This window comes from Ostrea edulis, chromosome 1 (assembly GCF_947568905.1).
Source record: "Ostrea edulis chromosome 1, xbOstEdul1.1, whole genome shotgun sequence".
In the NCBI taxonomy this organism is placed as follows: Eukaryota; Metazoa; Mollusca; class Bivalvia; order Ostreida; family Ostreidae; genus Ostrea; species Ostrea edulis.
The window spans coordinates 32,252,743-32,265,754 of NC_079164.1; the positions used below are offsets into that span (position 1 = coordinate 32,252,743).

At 38.4% G+C, this 13,012-nt stretch overlaps 1 protein-coding gene across 2 annotated transcripts; it reads right to left on the reverse strand.

Moving 5' to 3' along the window:
* Positions 1-2,688: 2,688 nt before the first annotated feature.
* Positions 2,689-5,445, reverse strand: LOC125660083 (uncharacterized PE-PGRS family protein PE_PGRS46-like). 2 transcript variants are annotated; one of them, XM_048891927.2, is made up of 5 exons: positions 5,332-5,442; positions 4,586-5,059; positions 4,246-4,329; positions 2,959-3,413; positions 2,689-2,835 (listed from the first exon to the last, which is right to left on the reverse strand). In XM_048891927.2, exons 2-4 carry the CDS (start codon positions 5,049-5,051, stop codon positions 2,965-2,967), a joined length of 999 nt encoding a protein of 332 aa, XP_048747884.2. In that variant the 5' UTR covers positions 5,052-5,059; positions 5,332-5,442; the 3' UTR covers positions 2,689-2,835; positions 2,959-2,964. The 2 variants fall into 2 exon arrangements, with proteins under 2 accessions (XP_048747884.2, XP_055998849.1); XM_056142874.1 differs by having other exon boundaries at positions 2,689-3,413; positions 5,332-5,445.
* Between the last annotated feature and the right edge of the window lie 7,567 nt (positions 5,446-13,012).

Consider the following 13,012-nt stretch of genomic DNA (forward strand, 5'->3'; position numbering starts at 1 on the left):
TACCACCGGATGAGCCGAAGTTGAGGTTCGAAATTTTGCATGAAATATGAAAGAATATTCTTTGGAATCTTCTTCATTTTAAACAAAAGAGTACAATCTGGTAAATTAATATTTACACATCAAGGCCACAATAAAGGTTCATAATTTTATACAGGATCATGAACATGCACTATATTGGGAATTCTTGAATATCTTTTTTCTAAAGAACAACAAAGACACAATTTCTCAAAATAAAATATGTAAACATCCCCCTTCCGCATAGATTCAAGTGATTCATGCCATGACCCCAGGGATAAGGCGAGGCCGCAACAGAAGTTCAAAGTGTAGGTAGGAGCATATCAGGAAATTACGTAAAAGGTTTCTTATGAACCAAAAAGGGTATACTCTTTTCGGTCGAGTTAATCAGTGGGCAATCATCCCCTATGATGTGGATTCAAATCGTTCTACATGATCCCTAGGACAAGGGTGTGGGATCAAAGTTAACAATGAATAAAAAAATAATTTTAAAAAATAGAAAAAGATAAAACTTATATAATTAATAAGCAGCATCTTTATGTACTGCAAATTGTGTACCGGTAGATTCAAATTCTTTCAAGTCATGCCCATGGGACCTGGGTTGGGCCACTATATAAGGTATTTGAAGTTTCACGAAGTAATGTACGTTTTGTGCATCTACGAGGGCTGTTCGATATGTAATGTGTATTGTACGATATCTCAAAAGCATTTGACTCAAATAGTGAAATGAACATTACATCCCTTCAAAGTATTCTCCGCGGTTTGAAATACATAATTTCAATCTCTGAATCCATTTCTGAAATTCGTCACGGTACGCTGATTTAGGTAGACCTCTGAGACGCTGACTGATGGCTGAGCCAAGGGCTTGTCGGGACTTGTAACGACGACCAGATAAGAATTTTTTAAGTTTTGAAAAAGAAAAAAAAACGTCGCATGGGGCTAGATCTGGAGAGTATGGTGGGTGTGGCAAGACGGTAACTTTCTACGACTTCAAAAATTGCTTCACAAACTCAGATGTATGTGATGGAGCATTATCATGAAGTAGACAAACATGCCTAAAACCGTTTAAGTGATATTTTTTGAGCTTGTTTAGTATAACATTTCGGTAATACCGACCTGTAAGACTTTTGCCCTTCGGCACCGGAATTAGTACGGCTATACTATCACATGAGAAGAATATGCAATAAAGAACCTTCTTTGTGTTTATGATTCTTTTGGCTAACCGTGTTTAGTTAGCCATGTTTTGTTTCCAATGTTTTTACTGGTTTGAAATTTTGAACCCATGTTTCGTCACCAGTAACAATGATTGCAAATTGTCCTTGATTGAATTTGGGAAACATTTTGAGCAATATGCTTAGCGGTTTGTACTCGTACCCGTTTTTGATCATTTTTCAATATATGCGATATCCATCTGGCAGAAATCTTTCGTACTTTCGAAATACGCTTCAAAAGCTTCAAAAAGAAATTCATACGTGGAAGCGATATGCCAACAGCTTTGACAATATCACGAATCGTGAATCTGCCATCACTTTCAATTATTTCCCTGACTTTTGAGACATTTGCCTTGCCTGTTACAGTCACAGGTCGCCCAGATTTTGCTGCATCATTGACGGACTCTGTGCCAGTCAGAAATGTATTAATTTCTCCACCTACGAACTGTCTCATAAGATACCTTTACCGAATGACCGAGTGTTGTGCGAACTTTTATACAAGCTCCAATTTCTTCAATATTCTCAACCCGTTTCCCAACCATTTTACAACAGTGGTCAACGACTAGCTCTATTGAAATGACTATAAGTTTAAAACTATGTGGAGCTGAAGGCTCGTGTTTATACCGTTGGAAAGGTATTGGATAGAACTATCCACGAAATCGTGCAAAGCGTTATCGCGCTGTGGTACAATACACATTATATATATCGAACAGTCCTCGTACGTTGAAAAGGTGAAGATAATGAACAGTGATTAATCTCACAACTCCTATAAGGAATACATAATTAAAAGTTGGGCAAACATGGACGCCTGGATATACCAGAGGTGGGATCAGGCGCCTAGGAGGAGTACGCATCTCCTGTCGACACGTCACACCCGCCTTGAGCCCTTCATCTTGATCAAGTAAACGGAGTAATCCGTAGTCAAAATCAGTGTGCCAGGTATGAATTTTGTTCTTTAAATTCTCTTCTCAAGAACAAGGGTAGTACAAATTACTAATTCAATATTCATTCTTTTTTCAGAACCTTGCCCCTGGATCATGGATAAGGCTTTGAAATAGTTTCCAAGAATCATAAAATTACAGTTGGTCTTAGTAATATTTATGAGTCTTCATGTGGTGTCGATTCGACTTTCTTCAATTCATGGCCCTGGAGCCAGAGTAAGTACACCATTGGAATTTTAAATATCATTTTATACAGATGTATACGCTTAACAAATAATACTTATACTCGGTGCTGAGTTATGATGTCTTGGACCAAAGTTGACGAACAGTGCAGCAGGTCTAAAGATTTGTGAAAATAACATGCAAGGACCTTGAGTGTATATGGTGATTCAATAACGGGACAGAGCTTATTGTTGGGTCACTAATAGTGTTGCAATCAGATTTATGGACAAGGTGACTCGGGTGAGCGTTGTGATCCATGGGCCTCCCCTCTTTGTTATAAATAACTTGAAATACCTATGTATAGTAAAAATAGTTTCTTTATTATAGTATTGACTGCCCGCAATCACAGATGACTAATGATAGGAAAAAGGGAAAATCTTCGGAGGATAATCGTAGGGAAGGTCCATGTCGTCTCTTCGAGATTTAATTCACTTGTGTAGATCGGTCTGAAATAGATAAAGGGAAAATTAAGTTCAAAATGTGTATCTGTAAAGTTGTTTTGAGATACACGTATACAATTGACTCTTAATCTTGTTCGAAAATAATTGAGAATATTTGTTCTAAATTACCTTTTTTTATTTTCCTAACGTATTAAGTCCTTGCTGAACTCCTGCCGCCAAACCTCCTGCTAAGCCAGCAGTGGTATCGATCGCTGCTCCTGCTAAACCACCGGCGAGGTTAACGGCTCCTGTTGCAACATTTCCTACTGTGTTAATAGCACCACCGACAGCGTTACCCATGGCACCGGCGACACCGCCTGGGTAAACCGCACCGGCAACCATGGGGCCCCCAACTCCTAATCCACCGGCACCCCCAATCATGGGGCCTCCAACTGCCAATCTGCCTGCACCCCCAACCATTGGGTATGTACCCCCTACTAAGTAACCGCCTCCACCGACCACCTGTCCACCTAAACCTCCTTGGTATCCGTCATCGGAAAAATATCCATCACCGCTAACGAATTGGGGTCCATAAACTTCACCACCTACATATGCTGGTTCATATAAACCGCCACCGACGTTGCCTGGAAAGAAAATCTAATTTTTGCATTTATGTACATGTACTAGAACTGCTAACGGACAACGTGTGTGGAGTTTTATAAGTAGATTATTATATAGATAGATATTCCACACCAAAAATATAAACGGTGAAAAGTATAACCACAAATGCCTTATAAGTAATGAATATCAATACGAATTCTGGAATTTGTTATTTAAAATCTAAAAACATTTTGATAGGTCCCAAATGGGCTTCCGTAAACACATGTATATGTTTAACATTTTGCTATTAAGAGGACCTTGTTTAAGTGTAATAGTTACATGATGACACGAGATGATGTATACAAAATATCGTTGAGTTATTACGAGGAAGCGGAGCCTCCCGAGTCTGCAATGACGAAACGATATTTTGTTTACATCATCGAAATGTCAATCATGTAACTAATTTATCCCATGACCTTGTCACTGACCCTGTCTCATATTTGGTGTTCTTTGAATCCACTGATAAAAAGATTCAATTTGCGACACAAGATTTACTCAACGCTAAGAAAATTGTGACTTTTTTATTTATTCATTTATTTATTCATTGTCTTGTGAAAGGAATCTGCAATTTAAATTTTATCTTGATTATATGTTGAATATTGTTTATGTCTCATTTGCATGGCTCCTCCTACCTCCTATGTGAAACGGTGGGATATTAGTTGTTGGATATCGTATATGTTATATTATGAATATCTCCACACATTTGATAATTTGTAATATACACCTTCCTAAAGATAAAAAAAAAAAAAAAAAAAAAAAGTTGGTCGCGGGTTTAAAATTGTGGCGTTTGATTTTCTAAAGTTGTACTTGACTCACCCTGTTGAAGAACAACTCCTTGCTCAAGTTGAAATCTGGGTCCTGTAACTCTGTCCAAGATGGGTCCAAGAAGACCACGGTTTGCTACCAGAAACAGTTAGAAATTAAACATATTTCAATGTGATCAAAACTTTCCGGTATTCAGGATTTTGTCCTATATAAATAAAAGATTTGCCAAAAATAGAAGTGCATAGTACGAGGTTCAGGTTTGAACTGTTTACAAAATCAAGAAGAATTATGAACTGTTTTTGAGTGAATTGTTTTGTTCAAAGCAGGGACAAATATAACATTTTACATAAGTCTCTGTTCAAAGTCAACCCCTAGCGATGGAGTCACATACCTCTTGTGAGAACGGTGACCCTGTTATCTTGCATAGCAGGGGCACCTACTAAATTATAATCAAGATCATATCCACCGTCGCCACCATCGTAGATGGCGCTATCATAAACTCCATCACCGCCAGTTCCGTAATACACATCGGCAGTATCGAGCAATCCCATGCTATCGCCAGCAAGTCCGGCAGTGCCAGTAAGATAGGTATCGTCCATTACACCCAAACTACCTCCTGTCATAACACCACCTCTTAATCCGGTACTCAAACCGACTCCTCCGACAGCACCGCCCAAACTACCACGACCTCCAACTACACCTACGCCTCTCATTCCCTGTACACCCATGTAACCGCCGCCTGTGACAGGAATATCAAGGGAATGTGCATTGAATGCTACTCTCGGTCCGTTTCTCCCTCCATAAGATCCGGCCCAAGTCACCGCTAGGGCCGCAGCCAATATTATAAGAAACCTCATGCTGCGTTCTGTAAGTAGAAATTTATACACTAACAACAACCAAAAAAAAAAAAAAAATGAAAAATTATACTGTATCTTAAATCAGGAGAAATCCTTAGATTTCTTAACATATTACAAGAGGAAAAATAGAAATGATTTTTGGTAGAGTTTATAAGCGTCAAAACCAGAAATCTGACAGCATTGGTGATAATTTCCGTTTTACCACATTTCAAATATATGGCATAAATCCTAAGAGAAAATTGCAAATAACGCGAGCATTTGCAATAGATGTAAGTCTTACCCCCACAGCTTGCCCTCTGAGTATTCTGAAGGTGTCCATGGCTTTATATATATTTATACCCGTCAACCGTCCAATGATGTGAATCAGCGCACCCGAATTCAGATAGGCCCGTCGTTCGTACGATCGCTAAAGGCTGTTCAGAATTCTTCTAAACACAAGTACACGTATAAACCTCACAACACAACAAAATGATTGGCAAACAAGATCTCCTATCAGACACTATTAGTGATAGTCTTTTTGCATAATTCATAAAATCACAACCCTAGGGTGACTATCAATGTTTTGTCAGCATTGATGTTATGAACGTTGAATGGATGGTTGCTACTTTCACGTTTTTGAATATTATAAATGCTTGTCTTGTTGAATGGAAAAAAATCCTTGCGTCTTTTCAAAGTTTTCATATAAAAAAAATAATTTTAAATTATTTTGCTTAATTCGTGGTGGGTTATTTTTCTTTTAATTGTTAACTTGAATACACTGTATATTTGCTTACAATTAATGACAGTCTTAAAGTTGTGGGTCAAAGAAAGTAATACAGACAACAGAACACCCTTGCTTATTCCAATGAAAACTCCAAAACAAACGAATTAACTGACAACGTTATAACTGCATGTGAAACAACGGTACCGTGAATAGATTAATGTTCACTTCATGCAATTGAAGCATGACAATTAAAGCATTTTAAAAAATAGTGATTATGTGACTTAAATTTAAGGTGCATTAGAGCGTGTGGTATTTCATTTGAACTTCGTTTCTTTGTGTTTTCGCGGTGTCTATAGTGACAGGGACTACACCACTATTATACACATATATCATTTACATCAATTGTCAGCGGGACTGGGTGTTGTATCAAGATGATAAAGAAATCAGATACTTGTATTACCCACAGTCGTACAAGTGTGCGTTATGATGTCCTATAGTACAAAATACATCGATTCCTGAATGATTACACAAGACATTAAGTCGGTCATTCGCTTAATATTTGGATACATTTCAGATATGTCTTTCAAAATATAAAGTATGGTACAATTTATATTAATAGTATAGCAACACTAGACGACTATACATCTAACTATTGATGATATCACATGTACGTTTTGTATTTACGATTTTTTGATGGGACTATATATTCATATTAGAAAGGCATCAAAATATGCCCAAACCTTAATATGAAAATTACTTTTTAGTACAGATAAGAAATTGCTTTTCAGATTGAGAACACGTGATATTAAGGAATTACTAGTATTACATATCATATGTACACTAATCAAATATTAAGAATAATCCTTATTGGGGTTTTTTAACTTGAAGTTTTAGCACAGAACTACATTTAGTTAAATCAATGGTTAATCTGTTCTGCTGCATTTACTTCGCTGGTTACGAGTGTCCCAACATTCTTAGCGGATAATTAGTACACTCCAAAATGTTATTTGATATTCAAAATATTACCCTTCAAATTAAATGAAATTAATATTTCATGTGCATAACTTTCACTGGATATGCATGTAGTTTTCATCGAGTTCGCTAATCATGCTGATTGTAACACAGTCCAATATCGAAACTTCTACAATTCAAACTTTAAGTGCAAGGAGGTTGAATATAAATATATCTAACTCAGCAGTAAGCACGCGGACTCCCAACTTCTCCTTAGCTCGCCTGAGATTGTAGTTCAAAATCCCTCTGTTTCCTGTTAACTTTTTGAATTTTTTTCCAAAATCATTCAGACAAATTCGATTAAACTCTTGTTTTAAGGGAATTACAAGTTTATTCAAATGAAGGGTCGTGTCCCTTTCAAAGATGATAAGATGCATGGAAATATAGGGTGGGTGATGAAAAGGTAAGCTTGACCAGAAAAGTCAGAGTTATTAAAGTTTTACATAAGCATATACAGGAAAAATCATTAGATATTTACTAAATTGTCTACAATTTTTCAAGTTCATATGCAAATGGCATTATAGAGTGTAGGATCAAGTATGTTCAAACCATGGACCACAGTTTTAGAGCAGGGGCACTGGGTTTAACGTTTGACTTTCGAGTACATATATAGGAAAACTCTTCTTTTTTTTAAAGTCCTCCTGCAGAGGATTTCGCGTTGATAAATAGAAAATTATAGGAAAATATTTTTTTTTAAATTTCAGTCTTCAATATACAAACATCCATATCTAGTCCATGTATTTATTCAAGTTTGTTCACGCCATGACCCCGAATGTCATGTGCAGGGTAGGGTCAAGAAAAGGGTTTAACCTTTTGCATATGAAGGCAATGGGGAAAAGGAGAATCATAATCTCTCTCTCTCTCTCTCTCTCTCTCTCTCTCTCTCTCTCTCTCTCTCTCTCTCATACAAGTTGTCAAATAGATATAAAATTATCACCTGGTAGCATATACATGTATATTCAGGTGATTTTGACGTTTTGTATATATTCAATTTGAATCCATAATAATAAACTCTTGTCCAGAGCTGGTCTATAACTGTGGATTAATCGGCTAACGTTCTTCATTATGAGCATCTCAATGTATAAGTAAGGCGCCTCAGGTTAGCGTTGGTTGTGGTCCATGGATCTTAACGGCAAGCTAACAACTCAACTTGTTGACAAATGGGATGACTTCGGCTTCTCCACCGTCAACTTTCCATATCTATGTAGCAATATTCCATTATCACCTCATATAGTGGTTATGTCTCTCAACTGATTCAATATACAAGAACTCTTCGTATGATCAGATTATTTTTAAATCGAGGCAGGCTGCTGACAAAGAAATTGATCTTACAGGGGTTTCAACAGTCTCGTTTAAAGTCAGCATTTCGCAAATTCTGTGGTCGTCATAACGATCTAGTTTGGCAATACAACTTGTCCTTGATTGATTGTACATGTATATTGTTTAACGTCCCTCTCGAGCATTTTTAACTTATATGGAGACGTCATCAATACCAGTGAAGGGCTTCAAATTTAGGTCTATGCTCGGCGCTTACGGCCATTGAGCATTGAGGGATCTTTAGCGTGCCACACCTAAATTCGGCTTGGCTGAATATTTGGACTGACGCCTTCACCGCATCTCGGAGCAGTCCTTCATAATTCATGTCTGGATATTTACTTTCAGCTTCGGCCGGTTCTAGCAATTAATGTGCACTTGGGTGACACTACTGTTCGCTTCAAATAAGTGATTTGATTATTAAACTAACTTTTTATCACTATTAACTTTGCATTGATTACCGTTTAGGTATAAAAATCCTAAAATGAAAAGAGTCACTAAATTTTCCGTTTAAATGATGACTTCCATGGCACAATATCTTATCTCCTGAAATTGAAGAGTTCCTATAGTCTGTATTATCTAGTTACTGATACAGTGTATCTCCATATACCGTCTTCTATATTGCTGATTTAAAAAACACACTATTGGAACTCTTCAGTTTCGGGAGTTAAAATATTGCACCATGAAACTCATCATTTGAACGGAAAATTTAGTAACAATATATTTTATGGAATTTACATACATAGACGGTAAGTAATGCAGCATTAATAGTGATACAGATTTGGTTTAATAGTCAAGTAACTTATTTGAAGCGAACAGCAGTGTCACCTAAGTCCACATTAATTGCTAGAACCGGCTGAAGCTGAAAGTAAATTTCCAGACATGAATTATGAAGCCATTGAAGGACTGCTCCGAGATTCGGTGAAGGCGTCAGTCTAAATATTCAGCCAAGCTGAATCTCAGCCGAGATTATGCCACACCTACTGTGACACGGGGCATCCATTTTTAAGGTCATCTCCAAGGACCCGTGACATTCACACCTGATGCCGAGCGTTTGACGATGGAACTGTCACTACCTATTTTAACGACTTAGATATGTTGTGGCCGGGATTCGAACCCCGACCTTCCGCATGCGGGGCGAACGCTCTAACTCTAAACAAGGCGGTCATCGGGTCAAATGCTGTCTGAAGTGTTTCATACCGATTGTTGGGCCGTTCCTGGTACGCTGATTCTGAATACTGATTACTCCGTTTACCTGATCAAGATATAAGGCTCACGGCGCGTGTGACAGGTCGACAGGGGATACTTACTCCTCCTAGGCACCTGATCCCATCTCTGGTATACCCAGCGGTCCGTGTTTGCTCAACTCCTAATTTTGTATTCCATATAGGATTGATCAGTTTAATTGTTATCCTCACCCTTTTTTAAATAGCAAAATCACAACTCAAAGTGACTGGTCACATATGGTAACTAAGAAATGGGCTCGGCGAGATATTTGCGACTAGCAAAATATTTAAGTGAAGAGTCCCAGTGATTTCGGGATGGTCTAATGTAGTTAGGTTGAAAGATACTGATATTATATGATAAGAAATCATTTGGTGACGATATTTCAAATTCTGTCAAAATTTAGCAATGAAATTAAACCGATGGACCTTTATCACTTTGCATAAAAGAATAAGGTAACAAATTGTGTTCTGATTTCGCTAATATTGAGAATTAGCATCGAAAGTTTGGAAGAGGAGTCGCCTTGTGTTTCCCTATTCTACAAGCACAAAACAAATACCATCAAATATGGTCTAGTCACATTAACAATGCAACCATTTGGCGACTAATTTCATTTAAACTGGGACCGTCCACATTTAGAGTAAGGGTTTTTATAATCGCAGATCGATCGGCAGCAGGTTTCGCAATTTGTCGAAAATACATCGGCAAATGTTCGGCGAAGACTCTGTGATAACTTTGAAATTATTGAGTGAATCTTTGCCTACTGGTTCCAACTGAACAGCGATTGGTCGGTGACTAGCTGTCGCCGAACATGACCATCTCGTCGCGGTAGCTCAGTGGTAGAGCGTTCGTTTCGGAATCGGGAAGTCATAAGTTCGAGTCCCGCACATGCCATGACCGCGTCAAACCTAAGATGATTGTTCCTTTGCCAAACGCTCGGCATTTAGAAGTGATAATCACGGGTCTTTCGGATATGATCTTTAAAAATGATGTTACGTGCTGCAGCAGGCGTTGGCACGTTTAAGAACCCTCACTGCTACGGCCGTAAGCACTAAGCATATGTCTAAATTTGTGGTACTTCATGTCTCAATATGAGTGAAAAATACTAGAAGAACCAACCAACCGAACATGACCAAATTCATGGTAAAAAAAATCCTTTTCAGAGAATGGTCTTGTGACAGACGACGACAAGATGCAACTCAAGGGCGAACGATCGACGTAAGTTGCGAAATCATTTCGCATTTGCTCGATAATCAATCGCCGATGATGTGCTGATCGATCGAAGGCAATCAATCACAGATTTTAAAAAAACAGCCCAAAAGCAGTGGCGGATTTAAGGGGGGCGCCGGGCTGCGCCCCCCCCCCCCCTAAAATTTTCAAATTTAAGGTAAATCGTGGTATCTTGTTTAGAAAAATGTACTAAATGATAAAAGAAGCAATAATTTCTTCCACTCCCAGAGAAATAAATAACAAAATCTTTTTATTTCTTGAAATACTTTATTGTGAGAACTTAATTTTTTCCAAAACCCTTAAAATTTGCGTTATTTTTATTAATTTCACCTTATAAAAAATGATAGAAAATAGTACAAATGACTAAATAGGAGACATATTTCAAGCTCTATAAAACCTATAAAATCCAGGAGCTTCCGGGGGCTTCACCCTCTGGGCCCCCCACCAGGGTTTCGCCCTGGACCCACTGGGGGTCTCTAGGCTGCCCCCAGACCCCCTGTCTCATAAAGTAGCGCCCCCCGTAACCACAATTCCTGGATCCGCCTCAGAGAAAGGGTGTTACTTAGAACGAAACATCTACCAAAGTTGTGCAATTCAGGGGATCTGGTGCTAGGACGGGGGTTAAAGCCTTTTTAAAAGTGATGCAATCTTTAAAAATCTTTTTAACTCATGGACATCTAGCAAACAAACTATGTGTATAGTCATTATGAGCAGGCGTTTATTTACCACAATTTTGAGGGTCTCTTGTACTTTCAGTTCACATAGTGAATTTGTGTTGTTTCTTTAAAGATATTCTAGCTAGAAGAAAAAGTATGCATGGAGCTCTCTCTACCAAATGCGTATATAGTGTCAATACATTTGACATTTCTGTACATTAATACTGTATGCATAATCATACAAAACATGCTGCTGTTTACCGATATTGTGAAATCCCCTACTCGTTCAGGCTTTAGGACGGGACCAAAATGAATATATGATGAAAATACACGTTCATGCGTTGAAGCGGATCTCATTAGAAAAAAGATTTTCTCCTGTAGACGAAATCGATATGATAAACAGGTGTTGCTGTTTTTCCGCGTTTTTATACGTCCGTCGTTAGACGGGACATATTACTCAGTATGTTATGGCGATCTCTGTGCGTCTGTCTGGCTGGCTGGCCCTCCGTCCGACCGATATCATGTTTTCCGGACTTTTTTCCGTAACAGATGCATGTACGACTTCGAAATTTGGTCACAATTTGTCCCTCAAGAAGTATAAGAGTGAGTTTGCATTTCAGCTGGATTGGTCTGTCCTTGACCTACTTTATGCTTTTTTCATTACGAATACAGAAATTACGCTGAAATTTAGTCACAGACTTCCATTTGGAGGACCACACGTTCAGTTTACATTTCTGCTGGATTGGTCCATCCTTGACCTATTTTGGGCTAAAAATAGGTCAAACAGTTTTCCGGGCTTTTTTTTTAAATTACAGATACAGATATTGCCATGATATTTAGTCAAAGGCTTCCTCTTGTAAGAATACAAGTTCAGATAGCATTTCAGCTGGATTGGTCCATCCTTGACATACTTTCGGTCTAAAAATAGGTCAAACAGTTTTCCGGGCTATTTTCATTACGGATACAGATATTGCCCTGATATTTAGTCAAAGGCTTTCTCTCGGAGGAATACAAGTGCAGTTAGTATTTCAGCTGGATTGGTGCACTATGACCTACTTCAGGGGTAGAGGTAGGTCAAACAGTGTTCCAAAAAAAATTTCGGTATGGTCACAGGTATTGCACCTACGTTTTGTCACAACCTCCCTCTCAGAGAAATACATAATCAGTTCACATATCAGATGGGTTGGTGCACCATTACCAACTTTAGCTTTTCTATTCAGAGTGTGTTGTATAAATTCAGAGTGCATAATATGCTTCCAGTTGAATTCCACTGTCCGACGGGCGTATATTGTACCGTATGCGGTACTCTTGTTGTAATAGAGTGAGGACTTACTATAGGAACTTTGTCATGCTGAGGTACATTCTGTGAACTGGAAGGATGGACTGTCGGTCCTGCCGTGACATCTCATCAGTTACCGACTGTACCTTACAAGCATCATGTTCTCTGTTTGTCCAGAGTTTTGAGGATTTGTCCTTGCTCTTGAAAAGTAGTAGGAGTAGAGCAGATATGACGAATTCCGGTAGTTAAACCCTTAGACACACCTTTGAAAGCATGGAGTGGATGGCAGCTGGATGACATATAAAATACAGATGAGGATCGGTGGGCTTAGTGTGGAGATTGAACTTAATTTCCCCGTTTTTAAGTGTCGATATTGTATCCAAGAAAGTATTCTTGGAGGTGGGACTTTCCACAATGTACATGATGGAATAGTAGAACTTCATCTCAATGTCATCAAAGAAACGTAGCCAGCTAAGAGGTTTAACTGGTAAATAATTAGGAGGCTACGTTCCAGTCTCCCCATGAAGATGTTGGCGTAAGATGG

Coding starts and splice junctions, on each gene's coding strand:
- LOC125660083 (XM_056142874.1), bottom strand. CDS start 5,051: ATGAGGTTTCTTATAATATTGGCTGCGGCCCTAGCGGTGACTTGGGCC. Junction 4,330..4,585: donor GGTCACCGTTCTCACAAGAG/GTATGTGACTCC, acceptor TGTTTCTGGTAG/CAAACCGTGGTCTTCTTGGA. Junction 3,414..4,245: donor AGGAGTTGTTCTTCAACAGG/GTGAGTCAAGTA, acceptor TTTTCTTTCCAG/GCAACGTCGGTGGCGGTTTA.